The 22,293-nt window shown below is 34.6% G+C and overlaps 1 protein-coding gene and 2 long non-coding RNA genes across 4 annotated transcripts; 1 reads left to right on the forward strand and 2 right to left on the reverse strand.

Moving 5' to 3' along the window:
* Positions 1-10,892: 10,892 nt before the first annotated feature.
* LOC147925225 (uncharacterized) lies at positions 10,893-12,194 on the reverse strand. Its single transcript, XR_015585445.1, has 3 exons — positions 11,893-12,194; positions 11,694-11,755; positions 10,893-11,264 (listed from the first exon to the last, which is right to left on the reverse strand). It is a non-coding gene; the product is annotated as an uncharacterized LOC147925225 (long non-coding RNA).
* A 232-nt stretch (positions 12,195-12,426) lies between these two features.
* LOC147925226 (uncharacterized) lies at positions 12,427-13,054 on the reverse strand. Its single transcript, XR_015583515.1, has 2 exons — positions 12,900-13,054; positions 12,427-12,802 (listed from the first exon to the last, which is right to left on the reverse strand). It is a non-coding gene; the product is annotated as an uncharacterized LOC147925226 (long non-coding RNA).
* A 498-nt stretch (positions 13,055-13,552) lies between these two features.
* On the forward strand, positions 13,553-15,515 carry LOC104753469 (jacalin-related lectin 38-like). 2 transcript variants are annotated; one of them, XM_010475719.3, is made up of 2 exons: positions 13,553-14,963; positions 15,044-15,515. In XM_010475719.3, exons 1-2 carry the CDS (start codon positions 13,590-13,592, stop codon positions 15,278-15,280), a joined length of 1,611 nt encoding a protein of 536 aa, XP_010474021.2. In that variant the 5' UTR covers positions 13,553-13,589; the 3' UTR covers positions 15,281-15,515. The 2 variants fall into 2 exon arrangements, with proteins under 2 accessions (XP_010474021.2, XP_087349499.1); XM_087493373.1 differs by having other exon boundaries at positions 15,051-15,515.
* The last annotated feature ends 6,778 nt before the right edge of the window (positions 15,516-22,293 follow it).

A 22,293-nucleotide genomic window follows, 5' to 3' on the forward strand; every position in this document is an offset into this window, starting at 1 on the left:
ATAGGCCATTCATTAGCATCACAAAGAGGATTGGAGACAAAGGATCCCCTAACCTGAGACCAGTTTTACCCTTAAAATACCCCGACGTGACTCCATTTATGCTAATAGAGAAACTTGGAGAACAGATGCAACTTTTAATTCACTACACAAACAAATCGGGAACTCCATACGAAGTTAGTGCTGACATAACAAAATTCCACCGAACGAAATTAAATGATTAGGAGATATTCACTTTTAAGGTGATCCTTGGCGAGAGAGAGTCCAAGTGATAACCCTGAAAAACCTCTGATTCTAAAAGAACATTTTCGATCAAAAGTCTATCCCTAATAAAAGCGGTCTGATTTGGAAGGATAACAAAAGGAAAGATCTTCTTTAGTCGGTCTGAAAGTATGCGAGAGATCACTTTGTCTGAAATCCTTCAGATCTTCAGCTCCTCTACGCTTTGGGATCAAAACCAGAGAAGTGGCATTGACACAAGACGACAAGAAGGAGGATGCAAAAAAAGCTTTCACTGCCTTAATGAACCCGTGCCCAAGAACATGCTAGGAAGCTCTATAAAATCAACCGGTAGCCATCAGGTCACGGTATTTTATTCAAAAACAGACACATCAAGGCTGCCCTTATCTCACCAGAAGAAGCCTCACTCGAAGGCAATCATAAATGAGGGGAATTTAACTTAGTCGTGATGAGCCTGCCTAAGAAATCTGTCAAGAAGGGGCAGAAATCCCCCCTATGAGTGCATAAGATGGAAGAGAAATATATCTCGGCTAACTGATGAACCTTTTCTATTAACTTTGTTGTAAAAGTGATATTTCTCATTAATCAGTAAAGAGAGTACATAGGGAGTATTTATACTCTATACATGTGTATAAGTATAGAGAGCTAAAGGAGACTCAACTATACAGTATACAAACTATATACATATATACTAATAACTCAATATACCCCCCCCTCAAGCCGATAATTCTTTGTTCTCATAAAGGCTTGAAACAAACATTCTTTGAAGAAGATGATGGAAAGGACCAGGATGGAGTGATTTTGTAAGAATGTCAGCCAGTTGATTCGCGGAGGAGATATGGAATAGTTTAAGAAAACCATTCTTAACCTGATCTCGCGTAGTGTGGCAGTCGATCTCCACATGCTTTGTTCTTTCATGAAAGACATCGTTGTTTGCTATGTGAAGAGCCAACTTATTGTCGCAGAACAACTTGGCCTGTGAAACTGGTGTGATGCGTAAGTCCTGGAGTATTTGTCTAAACCACAATAGTTCCTTGGTTGTTTGAGCCATACTCTGATACTCAGCCTCTGTGCTGCTTGAACTTACGATGTCCTGTTTCTTCGACTTCCAGGATATAAGTGAGGTTCCAAGAAAGATGCACATACCAGAAATCGACCTTCGTGAGTCTTTACAAGTTCCCTAGTCAGCATCCGAAAACCCGTTGAGGCAAACCTCATAAAATGCAGAATAAAAGAGTCCTTGGCCTGGATTGTTCTTCAAATACTTGAGGACATTGCGAGCAGCTTGAAAATGCACATCCGTAGGACACGAAAGGAACTGGCTTAACTTGTGAACAACAAAGGTGATGTCAGGCCTCGTGATACACAAGTATAATAACCTGCCAATCAATTCTCTGTAGGGTCGTTCATCAGATAACAAAGTTCTGGTTTCCTTTGTGAGTTCAACCTTAGGATCCATGGGAACAGAATTAGGTTTGCAACCTAATAAACCACTATCAGCTAACAAGTCCAAGCAGTATTTTCTCTGGCAAACCGAAATGCCATCTGAATTCTTGGCTATCTCTAAGCCTAGAAAGAATTTCGCATGACCTAAATCCTTTGTCTTGAACTGTTTTGCTAGGCAAGCTTTGAGAGAAGCAACATCTTCATCATTATTACTTGCAATTAAAATGTCATCCACATAGACGATTAGAGCTATATATGAGGTACCTTCTTCTTTGACAAACAAAGTGTTGTCAGCATACGACTGTGAGAAACCATCATCAAGCAGAGCCTTTGAAAAACATTTGTACCACTGTCGAGAAGCTTGCTTTAACCCGTAGATGGACTTGTTGAGTTTGCAAACTGCATTAGGTGGTAAAGTACCAGAAGAAGGTGTGTAACCTTGGGGAAGACTAATATAGATTTCTTCATCAAGCTCGCTATGCAAAAAGGCACTGGTGACATCCATTTGAGTAAGGCTCCAACCCTTCTTAGCTGCTAAATCCAAGATCAGTTTCACACTAGCAAGACGAGCAACAGGTGAGAAAGTATCAAAGTAATCGACGCCCTCCTGTTTGTGAACCCTTTTGCAACTAGGCAAGCCTTATACCGCTCTACAGAACCATCTGTGTAGTATTTTATTGTGTAGACCCACTTACACCCTACAACATTCTTACCAGGTGGGAGTGAAACAACATTGAAAGTCTGGGTACGCTCCATGTTGCCCAATTCCACATTCATAGCCTCAGTCCATCGCAGGGATGCTATGGCTTGTTGGAAATTTTTAGGTTCTGTTTCTAAAGTAACAGATAGGATATAGGACCTATAGGTCGGTTTGAGATTAGAATAGCTAATATAGGATGATAAAGGATAAGGAGTGGTAAGTTTTTTGTGGTAAGAGAACATGAAGGAGATAAAGATGAAGAAATTTGGTTAAGAGAACAGTGATAGTCAGAAAGATAATTTGGTGCTTTGGATGATCGTTTGGGCCTGACATTTGATGGTGAAACAATGGTCGTCTCGGGGGACACAGTCTCATCATCATCAAAAGAGTCACCAGTGGAGTTTATGTTTGTGGATGCATGTGCAGGATTAGATGTATGAGATGCAGGAGTATGAAAATAGTCTACTGTATGAGGAATATCCAATGACAATATGGACGTATGAAAAGGATCAGATGAGTCATGTGTAGTCTGATTGTCAAAGAAAGGAAAAACATTTTCATGAAAAATAACATTGCGAGAAACTGTAATGCGATTGTCATCTAGATGAAGTACCTTGTAACCCTTATAACCAAAAGAATATCCTAGGAAAACACACTTATCAGCACGAGGGCTAAACTTGTGACAATCTTTGGTTAAAGTAGAGACATAACAAAGACAGCCAAAAGAACGTAAAAATGAGTAATCTGGTTTCTTTTGATTAAGGATTTCATAAGGTGCACGGTTTTGTAGCAAATGTGAAGGGGTCCTATTGATAAGAAAAACAGCTCTGAGAAGACAATCTGTCCAGTAAGCTAGAGGAACATTTGACTGGAAAAAGAAAGCTCTAGCAACATTAAGGAGGTGTTGGTGTTTCCTCTCAACAACAGAGTTTTGTTGGGGAGTATAGGAACAGGAAAACTGGTGTATCATACCATGAGTCTTAACTAGATCAGTGAAAGCTAGTTCAGGGGCATTGTCACTCCTAATTTTTTTTAATCTTTGCATTATAATGGGTAAAAACAAACTTCACAAAGGCAGGAAAGATAGAGACAACATCATTTTTATTCCTTAAAAGGTAAATCCAGGTAGCTCTACTACAATCATCAACAATTGTAAGAAAGTATTTATATCCGTCTATAGATTCAACAGAAAAGGGTCCCCATATATCTAGATGAACTAAATCGAATGGAAGAGAAGACAAGAGATTATTAGAAAAGAACGGTAAACATTTCTGCTTAGCTAGAGGACATACAGAGCAAGGAACGTCGTTCTTAAAACTAGATAGAGACAAAGTACCAGTAAGAAGCTTTAACTTGTCAGGAGATGGATGTCCAAGGCGTTGGTGCCAAAGATGTCCATCGACTTCCAAGGATCCAGTGAAATGAGGAGATGCTGATGACGAAGACGGTGATGCAGATGACGAAGACGGTGAGATGAGAGAGGATGATGTATCGAGATGCAGCACATAAAGGTTATGCAACAAGTAGCCTTTACCAATCATCAAGCCCTGAATAGACTCCTGAAGATAACAAGAATCAGGGAAAAAATGAGCTGAACCCTGATTATGTTGTAAAAGACTACTAAAGGAAATGAGATTGAATTTGAAAGATGGTACATGCAAAACATTATGCAAAATGAGTGTTTTTGTAAGCTGAACAGAACCACAATGTGTGATATCCACCTTAGCCTCATTCGGTAATGAGACTGTGACACCAGTGACAGTAACTGTTTCACTAAAAAATATCAAGTCAGAGCAAACATGACTAGTTGCTCCAGTATCTATGATCCAACTACCATGAGGAATGTGTTTGGATAGAGATGATAAGCATTGATGTTGAAAAGTAAGGCGGTTGTTCTCAAAGCGTAAAGAGGAAGATGGAAATCTAGAGGGAAAGGATAGAAAACTACCAGAGGAAGATTGAATAGCCATAGCACCATGTTCTGTGATGGAAGAGACTTGAGAAGATGAAACTGGACTCTCTGAAGTTTTAACCTGAGCATTCAGTTGTTGAATCAAGGTTTGTATCTGTTCACCAGTTAGAGCACTCATATCAAGATTGACAGCGGGAGCAGGAGTAGGTTGTGGATAAGATGGAGTTTGGTCAGTGACCACATTAGCAACAAAATGTGTCTGTGGACGAGGTGTATGTCCTCGAAACTGAGTCACAGGTGCAGAACTCCGCTGATTTTTCGCTTGATAGTTAGCAAAAGTGCTCTTGAATCCTGGTATGTAACCCGAAAGATAGCCATGTAACTTGAAACACTTCTGTATGACATGTCTAGTCTGACCACAGTGAGTACACAATGGCCTAGAACCTCTAGGGCGATAATTGTTTTGAATAGCAGCATACGCAACATTATCGAGAGGACCAGGATAAGCAACATTATCTTGTACAGGAGTAGAGGTTTGGAAGATCATACTATCAGGCTTTGGTGTAATGGTCTTCTGTCTTTCATCAGATGTCACCATGTTGAAAGCTTCTTCGATGCTTGGTATAGGTTTCAACATGAGAATATGTCGACGAGTAGCCTCATAAGATGCATTCAGCCCCATCAAAAACTTCGTAACACGACCTCGTTCCTGTAACTTCTCCCATAGAGCAGTTGCATTACATTCACATTTACCACAAGTGCAGACTGGTAGCTCAACATAATTTTTGTACTCCTCCCATAAGGTCACTAGTAGAGTATAGTATGATGTGACATCCAACGAGCCTTGTTGGATAGAATTCAGCTTTTGTTCTATTTCAAAGACCCTGGGAGCATCATCTTGCTTAAAACGGGACATAAGATTCTCATATTGATCCGCTGGTAACGATGACGAATGATTTGGAGTAACCATGATTTGGATCTGAAATGGGATTGTGCGATAAGAGGCAACAACCCAAACTCAATCAAGCAAAAGGAACGCGATTAAACCCAATATGATTCCGGTAATAAGAGAAGAGCAGATGAACAAGACGATCGCAACAAGATTCGTAACAAAAGACGAAAAAATCTGAAGATTTGAAGCGCTCATCTGATGAAGGGGAAAACAAAAGGAATCAGAGCTTCGAAGGATCAATGGGAATCACAGAGAGAACCGAAGCGAAGCTTAACCGAAGATATGAGAGCTCAAATCGAAGATAAGACGAAAGAGAAGCTCAAGATCGCCATCAATGGCGTTTGAAAAATTTGTTATGCGGAAAGCGAATGAGAAACTAATTTTGCTCTGATACATAGGGAGTATTTATACTCTATATATGTTGTATAAGTATAGAGAGCTAAAGGAGACTCAGCTATACAGTATACAACCTATATACATATATACTAATAACTCAATATCTTCCAAGAAGACTGATCTCGATCCATCGGGTCTTAGTACATATTGATGGAATTTGACGTGTTCCTGATCTTCATCATAGTATGGAAGAACCTGGAGTTTGAGTCTCCAACTTCCATCCATCTAATCTTGATCTTCATCATAGTATGAAAAAACATTATTCAACAACCCGAAATGAGAGCCACGGTGGTGTACGTAAATACCCTCCTAATTCTTTATTTTGACAAAAAAATATCCAGTATTTTTCAGTACGATCACATTTGGAATAGAGAGTCTAGTAGTCTTTTACGATGGAAGCTGTCAATAAACTGAGTATGAATAGTAACATATTATAGTGAATTATTGTAATGAAAGAAGTCATGGTTAATTTAAATTAGGAAGATGTGAAAGAGATCAATATCAAGCGTGTTTTTGTTTTGATCGTATGTCTCGAGAGTCTGAGTAGCTGAATGCATAGTATTCAGATAAGGGTAATTGGCAATTGAATCTAATATTTTGTTTTTAGTTTTTTATATTTCTTTAGTTGGCCCAAGAAACGTGTAATGGTATATTCAGTTTTGATTGTCTTAAAAATGAAAAATATATTAAGCATGACTAGGGATGTCAAAATGGGTTCAAATTAATGGATTAACTCAAACTAAACCAATCCAAAAACTTATTGAGTTGATAATTTGAGTATTAATGGGTTAATGAGTCAAATTAGTTTATGATTTTAGTGGATTGGATTGAAATGGATTGGATTTAAATGCGTTTATGGGTTAACTAAAACCAAACCATTGAATTAATTTTGAATACCAAATTAAACCGATTTTTCATGCTGCATGACATATTACTTACAAATTTATTCCATACTTGGTGTTCTAACATGTACTTCTGTCATATTCTAGTCTCTTTAAGAGGTGTAATAGATTTTTTAAGATGATTTTGGATGAATTTAGATAATTTGTTATTAATTTTTATGCAATCTTAATTAAAATAATGATATCTGAATTTTATATATTTAATTAAGAAAAAAATTTAATACACTTTATTAGAAACCTCATGCTAATAATATTTTGGATAATAATGGAGTTAATGATAATTTTTTTCAAGTTACCATAATTTAAAAGCATTAATTTTTAATAGAAAAAAAGATAAATTAATATACATCTACAAATCTTATAACCAATAATATTAAACTAGGTAACAACCCGCACTATGTACAGGATAAATCGATTTAAAGAAAATTATTATAAGTAAAATTATTATCCTAGAACCAATATATGTTTGTGTCAAATATAATACGTAACTTAAGTTTTTTATTTATTTATTCAAAGCTGCGTTTTTCGTGTAAAAAATATGTTTCACCCTGAAATCTTTGAATGTGTAAGAGGTTTTCTAGTAGAGAAAATATTGATAAAATGTTACTATTTATTGCAGCATGTTTTTGTGTGGTTTAAAAATCAAATTCATATCTTCTTATGTTTTATTTCGTAATCTTAACAATTTTGCATGTTTCTTATGTAACCATAACAACATATACTAAATTACTCGGTAGTTTAATTTTTCAATTTTATTATATGTTAGTAACAATCAAATTCTAAACTAATTTTTCTGAAGCTAATCTAATTTATTGATTGAATATTTTTGATTCTATTTAAATCTTTTGAGTTAGTTGATTTGTTAATATTTTCTATAAATGACGGATTATAACAAAAAAAAAGTCATTATGAAAAAATTTATAGGAATTCCAAAATCAACGTATTTGTGTAAGAATACATTTCACTTGTGAAATATGTGAACATGGTAAAGAAAATATTTATAAAATGTTACAATTTATGGCAATATATATTTTTGTGTGTTTTAAAAATCAAATTTATATTTATGTTTTGTCTAGTTACTATAACAATTTTGCATAATCTAATAATCACTCATTTTAAATATATTATGATTTGTTTTGGGTACTAAGTTTATTTATAATGATAAGGGTTATTGTCTCATTCATTTTTAATAGCACATAAATGAATATACAATTAGAACGTATACTCCTATTCGGTTATCAATATTTCTATTTTTTTAATATATAATCACATTAAATGTTGAGATTGATTAGTTTACATACTTAGATATATATATATATATATATATATATATATATATATATAAATAATCACACATCATGATATCCCCTAATTTGTTGTCATTTTTATATTTATTTATGAATATATATAAATCTATATTTATTGTGAATTAAGTTTCTTTTAATGAGTTAGAGATATTTCAGGGGTAATATACTTCTTTTTATAATCCATTTTAATAACTATTGAAAGCTTGTTATTTAAATTATTATGGTAATAATACTATATTATGGTAATATGATTATGTTAATCAGTTATATGTTCTTTATTTTTATTAACTTTATATTAATTGATATGTTTTTCTAGCGTTTTTAGAATATTTTACTTATATTGATTTAAGAAATCAATGTTAATATTAATTTTAAGAAATCAATATAATTTTGACTTGTATGTTTGTAAGTAAATTTTAGTAAAATTTGCTTTACTATTAAATTTGTGTGAGAAATGATGACATATCTAATTACTATTCAGTAATTGTTTTTATAATATATACAATGGCATAGAGCTGTAATTAATTAGAAAATTTAAGGGTATTTTGCTAAAAAGTGTTCTGAGCTATCTGGCGGCGACACATCAGCTTTTTCTCGAATGTACTTCTCTATTAATATATAGAAGATGTAAAGAACTATTAAACCTCATGGTTGAACAATATCATTTTAACAAAAATCATTTATTATATACTCAAATAAAATCATTGTTAAAGTGAAGATCTCTTATATAATACAAATGTAACAGTGTAATACGTTAACGAACCATAGTTTTACTTTTAGCTTATTGCGCTAAATACATGTTTATCGGTCATCCTCAAAAAATAGGTTCTGAAATAATATTTTAATATCATAATATCATTTAATTTAAGTTTTATTTATTTTTAAAAAATCAACCAATCAAGTTATGACATTTGGTAAGAAGAAGATATAAATGTGTTTCTACAAGTCTCTGCGGAGATCTTATGTTTCTCTTTTATCACCTTTTTATTACTTTTTGGTTTTGGTAAGAAGAAGATATGAGGGTGTTTCTACAAGTCTCTACAATATGACCAATGGCTTTGCTCTGAGCGTTTGGAGGATTGGCACGTAAGAGTTAAATAAATTTCAATTTTTTAATTGGTTTCTCAAAAACCGCCGTGCTGGACTTGTTCCTGTTTTCTGTTTTAAAACGCGGTCGTATCATTGTGTGACATGAGCTGACCTTTTCTAAGTTTAATTGGCTGGTTTGAATTATGTTGGTGAACGACCCGATGTGCATAACCCCAAAGATAGTGGAATTAAATATAAATTGTTGACAAAAGACCAATATACAGTATAGCAAAAGAAGTTGAACCGGGAATTAAATATACACCAATCTAGATCTTTCTTGCATGTCTTTAATCGGTAAACAACAAACTTCTCTTGTCAAACGTTTAAAACTTCGATCTAGAAGAAAATGTTACTAAGAGACAAGAAATAAGAGGTTAAGCAGAAATAATAATAGCTATCAGTTGAATAATGGCACGATCACAAATAATTTAGAGAAATACTCTATAATAGTACCATTTTAAGTTTTTCTTCCAAAGTTAGTACACATATTTACATGCTCCAAAAGTAGCATTATTATTATTTTATTTTAAACAATATAATTATAATTTTTACTTAACAATTTTAAAAACTTTAGTTAAGTTTTCGGCAATGCTTGCGCTAAAGCTTCAGACGAATCTTCCATCTATGGTTCTTCTTCTTCGTGTATCAATTCCGTTTTCAGATTTTGAGATTCTCCACATGATTCTTATGGCTTTCAATTCAGGAATCAGGCAATTTTGTTGCCGAAGTAGGGTTTGAAGTTTTTAGTAATCTCTTTGTTGGTTTTGTTGATGTAGTTCTTGGATGTGGTTGAGATTCGTTCTAGGTCTCGGATCAAGGATCTTTGAAATTTAGTTGGTGGATCTTTGAATTAGCTGACAAACTCTTCGTCTTCTTCGTTGTTAAGCAGAAATGGTTTGATTTCTTTCTTGATTGGTTTTGATTTGGTCACTGGTTTTGAGAATGGTGGTTTATTCTCTATAAGAGGTGAAGAAAGCTTGAAACTTGAGGATTTGTGGTGGATTTGTTTTTGGATGAGCTTAATTTGGACAGATCTGCTGATTTATTGATCAAAGAATTAAGAGGTTTTATGGAATTTGTGGGTTTTGTTCAGGAATTGAGATTCTTGAGCTCAGAGCCGGTATTAGTCGTGTTAGAAGAAGATTTGGTGGAATTAAGTTTGTGAGAATTACCTATGGAGGTCTTGGCAAGTTTAGTTTGGTTCTTGCTAGAAGAAGAAGAGATGGGTTTAATGAGATTGGTTTGATTCTTCTTAGTGCCAGATGTTGATGATGAAACAAAAACAGTACGCTTCTTCTTCTTAGGAGGAAGAGGAAGATTAGTTTCATTATCGTCACCACCTGGCCGTTTTTTTGTTTTTAATCCTTTTTTACTTTTTTCATGAAAGTATTCCTGAATTCAAAGAAAATTTTCATGAATATTATAGAATCTTTCCTAAAAAATTCTACTTAACAAACATATGGACTAATATTATTGAATAATTCCTGAATATAAATGGAATCCTTGATTAATTCTATACAACCATTATGAGATTTATTCAAAATCACTTTAAAGATGTAATCCTCATATAATAATTGATTTTCATGGAGGTCATCCTAAATTGCAAAAAGTCATTCCTAAGTATTACTGAATCTTTCCTAAACTTTTAAAACATAGTGTTTTTACTTAGTTGTTCTATCATACCTAGAAATGACATGAAAAATCATCCCAACATCAGCAACAATAGACCCAAAACACCCAATCATATCCAGCAATAATCTAGTAGCAAACTAACACCAACATACCATAAAGGAAGAAAAAAACCATGAAGCCAAAAAAGCTTTAGTGTTATGTGAATATCTATCCTTCCTTAAGTTCATCATAAAATCCAAACGTTTTTATGAAGGTCATCCTGAAATTCAAGAAATTTTCATGAACTTCGTGGAATCCTTCCTGAATTGAAGAGAACTTGTAGCAAACTCAAACACACTTACCTCAGCAACTATTAACTTGTCAAATAGAAATCTTTGACATTCTTATAGTGCATAAACATCAAACGAGTACCAAAACAATATAAAAATGTTTCACAACCATCATAGATGTCTAACAACAGATATAGATGATAGGTGAACCACACTTTTTCATTGGTTTCACCATGGCTATAGAATCTTCCAAGTCTTCGGTATGCAAGCATGTTTCACGGGACTTCTCCAAAATGTTGATGCTGAGATTAAGAACATTTGGTGCTGCATTTTGGGCGTGATGTTGGATGTAGTAAAACCCCATCTCGGCTAAGCTTTCATTTATCTCCGCAAAACCATCAATAGTAGATAACTCCTGCATTCTGTAAAGAAAATAGATAAAATTCCCAAATATTTTAGTGTGTCTTAAGTAGCAAAGCAAAACTAGCACACATAGTTAACTCAGAACAATTAAAACAGAATATGCAAACAAACACTTGATATACAACAAAATCAAGCTATTGAGTTTAATTATATTTGTTGTGTCTAGATAATTTATCAAAGTAGTATATGTTTGGGAAGCTTAGAAGGAATTTATTATAAATTAAGATTCATAGGCAATCCTAGAGAAGCAAGTTTAACTAACAAAGGAGAAACTTAAATATACTAATCGAGAACTAACTAATCAAATCATAGTCTATATCTATGCTTATGAAGGTCGTCCTGAAGTTCAGATAAGCTTTCCTGAATTTCATATATATCTTTTACTCGTTAAATCCAATGAACATAGAAAAGGTGGAAGAGAAGCTTACCGATTTGGAAATTGAGAGACCCAAATCACAAATCATCCAATCTACCGAAAATCTGAAACTTTCTGAAAATTAGAAAAGATAGTTAATCACAACAGAGGTTTCAATCGGACAAAGCAATCAAACCTAAGCAATCACAAATCGCCACGAACTGTTTCGATTTGATTATGCTGGAGAAAAAGTCGGAGATTATGTAGCTTACCATGACTTTATATGAACTCCCCGTGAAATTAACCAAAATCTAGTACTCGCTAGTTCCAATAAACATCGAAAAAGTGGAAGAAAAGCTTACAAGAAAATTAAACGTGGCGTAGGCTTACTAGTTTCAATCGGACAAAGCAATCAGACCTAAGAATTGAATCTAGATCCGATAATGGAGAATCGAGATTCACATCCATAATCCAAAATCAAGCATGACTTGTGTTTAAAATCTGAGATTGAAGAAGTGTTGCAACGAGAGAGGAGAAGCCGAGAAGGAAAGGGAAACTTTTTAGTTTTGTGTACAAGGAAGACGACGATTGCTGCGTTTTTTTATATATTTCTCTGTTTTATTATTTTTAATAATAATTCTCCAAAATATTAAGTTGTGCTAATTTTGTCATATATTAAGGAGTGTGTGCTAAGTTTGGAACAAAAACTAAAACTGGTGCTATTTTTGTCAATTGCCTGAAACTCTTGTGATTACAATGATTTGGATCTTATAGTGCTTGGTGTGACATTATAAGATAGCAGTATATATGTTGACCAAATAACATTATATTAACATATTATTACATAAATTTCATGGAGCTTAGTACAAAAATATGAAGAAAGAAAAAGTGAAAACATCATAACTGATACGCACTTAACTTAGTTCTCGTTCTTATTATCCTCATCAGGTAGACAAATTAAAGTTAAGCTATGAAACATGGGAAGATCTTGCTTTAAGTTTAGAGCTAGAAAATGAAAGCCAAGAATCCATGAAACCAAGATGTACAAGAGTTCATAGATATAAACAAATTCCTGAAACTCTCTTTAGTGTGATTCAAATCATTGACACCAACAACTATGCATGAGTGACAACAATTGGAGTTTCAAGAACAACTAATCAGATCAGAGCAACTCTCTCAATTCTACACCAAGAAATATTGAAACGGGAAGGAAGTTTGATTCACTAGCATGGGTATGTGTTTCACAGTAGTTTACATGAAAATATGTTTAGCAAACGACCTTGCAAAATTTTGGACAGAGTTCGGAGATGATGACAACACAAACAGGGATCCATCCAAGCTGAACTTCCTGAAACTGTAATTAGTAAATATGTGATTATCCTTAACGATATATGTGACAACACAAACATGGATCCCATAAATCCTTTGTTTCGAGTGATAGTTATCATCCATAAATACCTTATAAATCTTATAAAATTTTATTAAATTTTCAAATTTAATAAGGGTAATTTTTAAAATGGACATTTTCAAAAAGGGACTTTTCTAAAAAATTATATTTATTTATCAAATTAAACATGTTTTAAAGAGGGATATTATTTGCCATCATTTATTTATTTATCTAAATTGTGGTATACTTATTATTTTTATGCTACAAATCTATAGTCAATTCACATCCAATCTAAAAAAAGTTATTTTCTTTATATTTTCTTTTTACAATGAAAATTAATTGTCTCATATCTATAGTCATTTCATTTTATATATTCTTTCTTCTAATTATAATCATTTTTGAACAAAAGTACATTTTTTTTTTTCCACCTATTATTTTCATTTAGTAATATTACTAGTATATGTAAATATTAAATTTCTGTGATACACATCTTGATATATCCATTTATATATATACAATCTTATTGTAATATAACATTTTTTTTTAAATCATAAACCTCATCCATAAACAGAGTATATAGTAATGCAACCAGCTGAGAAGCTTCCACATGAATTGGAGGAAGAGATACTCTCTTACCTTCCAATAAAAATTCGCGCTCGATTTAGTTCTGTTTGCAAAAGATGGAACAATATTTTCAAGGAACGGAGGTTCTTCAACAATGATTTGGGTCTCGCCCGTCCACAATTCATCTTGTTTTCCGGGCCCAAGATTTGTTCCGTGGACGTTAATCTTGACGGTCCATCTATAGAGGTGTATAATTTACCCTCAGATATTCCCTCGTATGTATTTTCAACAATGATTATGCACGTCGAATACTGCGACGGGTTATTATCTTATGTTACGAATAAAGGTTTCGGGATTTACAACCCATGGTTAGGACAGATTAGATGGATTAGATCCAATGTTTCAAACTGGAAAGCACCACGAGATTTCAGTGGGATGGGATACGACAATAGTAGAGCTGACAAGCACTACAAGATCTTTAGGTCTGATTACCACTATTCTGTAGACAAAACATCCCTGGAAGGTATAGTCGCCGAGTTTGGATCCAATGAATGGAAATCGTTCGAGATTAATGCATTCGAGGATTGGGATATAAGTATGCCGTTCTATAGTGTATCATTGAATGGAACTTTATATTGGGTTGCTATTAATCATGAGTCTCGTAAGTATTTTATCCAAAGTTTTGACTTTTCTACGGAGAGATTTAAACCCTATTGTATCCTGCCTACTAAAAACGCGAACTCATCCGATGCTAGATCACTTTCGATATTTAGGGAAGATCGGTTTTCATTTTTAGAGCAAGATTGCTACAAAAGGAATATTGAAATTTGGGTGACAAAAGAAAATATTAAAAATGGGGATGGAGAATCTGTAGAGTGGGTGAATCTGATGAGTGTGTCAGTTCCTGAATGGTCGAGTTTACGATTCAGCTCCAGCTCCTACCCGCCAAGTTACTTCGTCAATGAGGATTATAAAAGTTTGATGAGTCTTGTAATATGTTGTTATAACAAGGAGGGAAAAGCTTATATTTATATCGCCAAGGGAGATAAGTTCCATGAAATTGAAATTAAAGATTTCGTTGAACCAAGTGGTCGATATTGTGCTCGTCACCGTACCTATTTTCCAAGTTTGGTCCAAGTTCCTACGTTCACGATGAGTGGTAGGGGTATAATCACACAGCAGGAGGTTGAATCCCGCTTCGCACGCCCCAGGGGAGTACAAGTGAGCGTTGGAGTTGGAGGAGACGAGTGGGACGATGGCTTCTTCGAAAATGTGAAGACAATACTTGTAGATTTTAATAATTATGGCATCATCTTTGTCAAGTCTTACTGCTGCAAGGATAACATAGTTGTAGCTGGAGCAGCTCATGGGGATTCGAGAATAACTTATGGGGTGACATTTTTTGTTTTATTTTATTTTTCTAACTTTATAGTTTCATTTCCATGTATATATATAATTTTTTTAAAATAAAGTTTCCAGTTAATGACGATGACTATATTAAAGCCATCGAGGGGACCTACACTGAGAGTCACATCACCTCCATCACGTTCCGGTCTCACAAGGGCCGTAACACGCAACTGTTAGGAGTATTAGAGGGTATGTCCTTTGTGCTTGGAGGAGGACGAGGCTCGAAGATCATCGGGTTTTACGGAAGAAGTTCTGATGTTCATCTCACTGCTTTGGGCGTCCATCTCTCCCCCTCTCCCTAAATTTTTCATTTTCAAGATGAATAATGATGTGTAAGATGGGAGCCTAGTAATTTCTTCAAACTAACAATATATATTTTTATATTTACTATATAAAAAATTGATGTCTCAAACTAAATCTTATAAGTTGAAATACCTTTTTGGACTTTTGAGATTGTCGAAAACTACAACAAAGATATTAACCAATCGAAATTGCAAAATTTATGTGCTGAAAAAAAAAATAAACAAGTTTTAGGAAGCATCTCTCGTGTTTGTAGATGGAGAGCAATACTCAATTGGTTATCCTGCTTTAAAGTATCTCAATTTTTTTTTAATATATATATTATTTTTGTTATTGAATTAAATTTATTACTCAACACCAATAAGATAACAACAGCTGTAGATTTCTTCTCTGATCTGTGTCTTAAATTGTCTCACCAAAAACACTTTATGTGAAGATTAAATCTTCTCTTCTTCTTTTTATTTTTTATCATTATTATTTCTTTGACATTCATGGGAAGACTTTACGGATGGCAATGTTCTTAAAGGGTGTATTGAAACAATGATTTTGGAGGATTTTATAGGATTTAGAAAATTTGGAATTTTGATAGATTTTAGGGAAGTTGATATGATTTATGGTAAAATTCTTTTAAATCTCACATAAAACCATGAGATTTAGACTTTTGTATTTTTAACTAAACAAAACCTCTTAAATCCACAAAAATCGCTAAAACTTATTAAAATCCAAATCCACAAACTGTTTTGAATAACAGTGGATTTTAAAGTTGATTTTTAAATCATCAGTTGAATAACAATGTATTTCAGGAGACTTTTTAAAACCCATGATTAAATAACATAGGATTTGTAACTTTTATACAAATCACTAAAAATGTCAAGTTGAATACACCCCCCCTAGAGAATATCTTCATGGATAAGCTAGACCTTGATTGATGAAGATGTCAATATGGAGAGCAATATTATCATATGTTATAAGCAAAACCATTTATTAAAGGGAATTTTGTCAAATCTACCTCATTGGATATAAATCTTTTCAGATTTACCACATTAGAAAAACCTTTTCCAATCTACCAAATGTGACTGTACTAAATGACGTTAATAGCCTTCTTCTCTTCCCTTGAAATTTGGCGGCGATGCAATACAACATCTGACGTAGCATTAATTACATTTGCATTTAATTTTAAATTTGTGTTGTTTATTTTATTTAAGTGGTTATATGCACAAAATAAAAATAAAAATGAAGGGAACATGCAGACACAATATATAATAGACAAAATATAAGTTGTATATATAATAGTCAACTTATATATAAGTTAATTTATAGATAATAGATAAAATATAAGTTGTGGACAACATTTATCCTGCAAACAATAATTATATTTGACTTAAGTTTGTCCACTACCCTTAAGTTAGTGTGCTGTAATCTTGTAAACTAATAAACGATAGACATTACTTATAAGTTGTCCATTAAAACATATGTTTATACATTTATAATAATTTAAAATGATAAGAAATGCATAGTAAAAAATAATATTTAAAGTAGACGAATTATATATTTCTCGTAGAAAAGATTCTAGATAGTAGACAAAAATATTACATTAGACAACAAATGTCATGGACCAAAAATAAAATAATGTTAATCAATTAATATGATTGACAAAAAGTAAAAGTTTAAATTTGTCCACGAAGCTAATAGAATAAAAAGTATGAGACAAATGTGATTGAGAAAGTTTTTTCTCATCATAGTAGAATCTTCTTTACATAAAATTTAAAAGTAAAAGCAAAACCCAGAAAATTAGAAAAAGATTTTAATTTAAATGAGACCTCATTCACCTCATTCACGTGAAGGCATAATTAAATATATTATTTGTCTGACCAAAACATAAAAACACAAGACATACACGCTGACCTATACAAAATTCAATTTTTTTTTATTTTTTTAGAAAAAGTTTCGATTAAAATTAAGGATTATGTGCATATTTGCACTTCTAAGTTGTGGTATAGTCCGAAAGGACTAAGTTAATATGGTAGAACCCACAACTTTGGTTTCATAACGTGGCACATTTGTTAAAAAGTTCTTTATTAAATACCAAATTAAATCATTGTTAAAGTGAATATTGTATCTATTAGATAATTACCGAATACATACGTAATACGTTAACGAACCATAGTTTTATTTTTGGCTTGTTGTAGCGTTCGGAGGATTGGCGCGTGAGAGTTAAATAAATTTCAAATTTTTAATTGGTTTCTCAAAAACCGCCATACTGGACTTGTTCGTGTTTTCAGCTTTAAAACGCGGTCGTATCATTCTGTGTGACATGAGCTGACTTTTTCTAAGTTTAATTGGCTGGTTTGAATTATGTTGGTGAACGACCGATGTATATAACCCCAAAGATCGTTGACATTATTTAGATCAGAAACAATGTGATGGGGTGACATTAGTTAGATAGCAGTATCTATTTTGACCAAATAACATTATTTATACATATATTTCATGCTTCCATAGGCCACGGACACTAAGTACAAAGATATGAAAGGATAAAAAATTGAAAATACGAAGCTTATTATGATTTGAGGTTTCATGTTTTTCCACAGCTCCAAACATGAAAACTGATACGCCCTTTACTTAGTTCTAGCTCTTATTATCCTCGTCATCGGGTAGACAAGTTAAACTTAAGCTATGAAACATGGGAAGATCTTGCTTTAAGTTTAGAGCTACAAAATAAAAGCCAAGAATCCATGAAGCAAGATGTAAAAGAGTTCATAGATAAAACCAAAATCCTGAAACTCCCTGTAGTGTGATTCAAACCATTGACACTAACAACTATGCATGAAAGACAACAATTGGAGTTTCAAGAACAACCAATCAGATTAGAGCAACTCTCGAGTTCCACACCAAGAAACATGAAAAGAAAAGGAAGTTTGATTCACTAGCATGGGTATGTGTTTAATAAGAGTAATTATTAAAATGGACAATTTTTAGAAATTTCTCATTATTTAATCAAATTAATTAAGCATTTGTTATGAGGGATACTATTTGCCAGAATTTATTTATTTTTCTATATTGTGGTATACATATTATTTTGATGCTATAAATCTAGTTAGTCACATCAAACCTAAAACAAACTTATTTTATTTATATTTTTCATTATTAATCTTAATTGTCTCATATCTATAGTCATTTCATTTTTATTTTTTTTCTTCTTCTAATTATAATCATGTTTGGACAAAAACTGTATTTCAATATTTTTTTTTATTTTTTTTCACTTACTATTTTCATTTAAGAATAGTACCAGTATCTGTAAGTATTAAAAGTTATTATAGGAGTAGATATGTATAAGGGTCTTAATGTAATTAAAAGTTACAACAACAACTATCGTCACCACAATAACAATAACAACCGGAGGCAATCCAATCCTTCATATTGTGGCTCCTCTTCGTCTTCTTCCTCCGACACTCGTGGGTATAAAGGGCGGTGTCAGATCTGTAACGTGCAAGGTCATAGTGCTCGGTGGTGTCCGCAGTTCCAGTCGCGAGGTGCACCAACTTTCCCACCTACAAGCAGTCTGTTCCGTCCTTGGCAACCTCGTGCCAATGTTGCTATGGGGACTTCCTACGATCCAAATCCGTGGCTTCTCGACAGTGGTGCAACGCACCACATGACCTCCGACTTGGCTAACCTTTCTGTTCATGAACCGTATAGTGGTGGTGATGATGTCGTTGTTGTTGTGATGATGTCGTTGTTGCGAATGGTTCACCACTTCCGATCTCTCATACTGGTTTCACATTTCTCCTTTCTAACTTACGCAATCTTCGTTTAAATGACGTTTTATGTGTTCCCGATATACACAGAAATTTAATTTCTGTCTATCGTTTGTGCAACACTAATCAAGTATTTGTGGAATTCTTTCCTGCTGCATTTCAGGTGAAGGATCTCAGTACGCGGGTTCCACTTCTACAAGGTAGAACTAGAGGGGAACTCTATGAATGGCCAGTCTCACCAAAACAAGTCATGGCCTTATCAACCTCTACCACTTCGCGTGCTTCTGTCCCCGTCTCGCACTCTCGTTTGGGCCATCCGTCTATTTCAATTTTAAACACAATGCTTTCTGCTTTTTCTCTTCCCGTTTTTGGGTTCTTCTCAAAAACAATTATCTTGTTCAGATTGTTGTCTCAATAAAATTCATAAACTCCCATTTTCACAAAACACCATTTGCTCTTCTCGACCTCTTGAATATCTATACTCCGATGTTTGGACGTCACCTGTTTTATCCCATGACAACTACAAATACTATCTTTTAATTCTTGATCATTTCACCGCTATACTTGGCTTTACCCCCTCAAACGCAAGTCTGATGTAAAAGAGGTTTTTGTCACGTTTACGTCACTTGTTGAAAATTGGCTTAATCATAAGATTGGTACTTTGTTCACGAACAACGGGGGTGAGTTCATTGTGTTGCGTGGTTTCCTTGAGAGTCATGGTATCTCTCATTTGACGTCTCCACCACATACGCCAGAACATAATGGTAAGGCCAAACGCAAGCATCGACATGCGTAGAAACTGGTCTCACGCTGCTCTCACAAGCTTCGGTTCCTCTCACCTATTGGCCTTATGCTTTCACCACCGCTGTCTATCTGATCAATCGGATGCTCACGCCCGTACTTGACCAGGAGTCCCCGTTCTCTATGTTTTTCAAGACTGCACCGAATATAGCCAAACTGAAGATCTTTGGTTGTTTATGTTTTCCGTGGCTACGACCGTATACCACTCACAAGCTTCAAAGTAGGTCCCAGCGCTGTGTGTTTCTTGGTTACTCACTTACACAAAGTGCATATTTCTGTCTTCATCCCCCTACTGGCCGCATATACACTTCGCGACATGTCCAGTTTGCTGATCATGGGAAAGTAATTGTGGCTCCTGAGTGTTCTTCATCGGTTGACATGCAACCTCTTGTATTTGTGGTTCCTTCTCTTCCGTTATCGTCGCCGGCGTCTAGGGGAACCCCTTACTCAGCCCTTCACCAGCGACCTCCGTCTCCATCGGTTCCAGCTCCGCCACAGCCTCAGGTAAGTCCACTGAACTCTCAACCTAATTCTTCTCCTTCTTCTCCCTTGATTGAGCCCACTGCTCCTCGAAATGGGCCTACCAACCCGGCTCACACAAATAATGTGTCTAATGAGCCCACTGCTCCAGAACATAATGAACCGCGACTTACGGTTCAGCCTCGTCCATTGTCTTTAACCACCACCCCTCCCGAGCTTCCTCGCTCACAAAGTCCCATTGCACCTCAACCCCAACGACCACAAAATCCTATTGATCAAAGGTCAATTAATAACCTAATGTGTACTCCACCATGATCTAGTGGTATCGTTGTAACACTTTAGGATCAAATCCTCAGAGACCAAACAATTACACTATGAAACTATGAAGATCAAATATAGCTAAGACAAAAGAGGAAGTTTGTGAAGCAAGTAATAATTAAAAACAGAAAGTAGATAAGTTGTTTCTAAATCAAAAAGGAAATATTGGGCGCAGGGAATCTATGGGGAATATGATCTCGGACTAAGGTGGAAGATGGGGTTGCATTAGACACCGTTCTAGAACTCAAATCACGGTTGTAAAGCTAACCTACTTCTGCAGCGTTAACTATCTATGCAATGAATTCACTAAACCCTAAACCGTCGTTTGGACCTAGCAAACCAAGCAAGCAATAAAGGTTCATGTTTGATCTGTTCACAAGGTGCCTCAACTTCAACTTGCGTTGGCTAAGGTCCACCTTGCTCACCTAAGTTCTTTTCCAGCAACTCAACAACACTTTTGGTGCCCCGATGAATTAAACCTATGATCATAAACTAGGTAGATAATCTAGTTTAAGCTTTAAGAACAACTATAGATGATGAACAAAATAGATCAACCCCAAATCTAACAACCTAAGTTTAGAAAATCATAAATCCCCTTTGAAACCCGAAACCCAATAGATAAACTACTTAGACATGGAGATAAAAGAACAACAAATCAAAGATGAAGAAAGCATAATTGAATTGTAAAAGAAATAGTAAATAGGGTTTAGAAATCTTCTCCGAAGTGTCAAGAAGGATTAGAGATCTTCACCCTTAGCTCTCAGTACAAAATAGTCTCAGAAAATAAAGCTTATGTCTCTGGAGGCCGAGCCTCTAACTTAAATATTAAAATAAAACCCTGAAAGTGGGTTTAAAACAAAAAAAGGAAAAGTTGCTTTGGGTACGGGACTGGTCGATCCCGAATGTGGATCAGCCGATCCTGGATGCTTTTCTCTGTTTGGTCCATTTGCTTGCTATTTCGATTAGTCTTCACGAAATTGGCTTCAGATGCTTGTCTTCATACCCAAAACACTTAGTTTCCTTCCAAAGTAGCCTAGAACCTGTACAGACTCACAAAAGACTAAAAAGACTGTAAAAGCACACTTGGACTCAATAAAAGACTCAAAACAAATACCAAAACTATGGGTAAAATCCTATAAAATGCAGACACATCACCTATCCAGGCTGATCCACCACAAAATGTCCACAAAATGAAAACACGAGCCAAAAAAAATGTCTACAAACAGAAACAAAAATTGAATCTTCTTGCTGCAGGTCCTAATCCGTCACGCGAGCCCCGTACAGCTGCTCAAGCTCTCAAAGATGAACGGTGGTGCCCCTCTATGTCCGCTAAGTACAATGCTCAAATGGCTAATCATTCTTGGGATTTGGTTCCTGCACACCCGTCCCAAAATGTCATCGGCAATCGTTGGGTTTTCACCACCAAGTATCATCCTAATGGTGAGTTGAACCGCTACAAGTCTCGCCTAGTTGCGAAAGGTTTTCATCAACGCCAAGGGATTGATTATGCTGAGACATTCAGTCTTGTGATCAAGTCAACAACGATCCGTTTGGTTTTGGATATTGCGGTTGCACATTATTGGCAAATCAAGCAACTAGACATTAATAATGCCTTCTTACAAGGTGAACTCACTGAGGAGGTTTATATGGCTCAACCT

This window comes from Camelina sativa, chromosome 16, assembly GCF_030686135.1.
Source record: "Camelina sativa cultivar CO46 ecotype springtype chromosome 16, ASM3068613v1".
NCBI lineage: Eukaryota > Viridiplantae > Streptophyta > Magnoliopsida > Brassicales > Brassicaceae > Camelina > Camelina sativa.

Coding starts and splice junctions, on each gene's coding strand:
- LOC104753469 (XM_010475719.3), top strand. CDS start 13,590: ATGCAACCAGCTGAGAAGCTTCCACATGAATTGGAGGAAGAGATACTC. Junction 14,964..15,043: donor ATTCGAGAATAACTTATGGG/GTGACATTTTTT, acceptor TTTAAAATAAAG/TTTCCAGTTAATGACGATGA.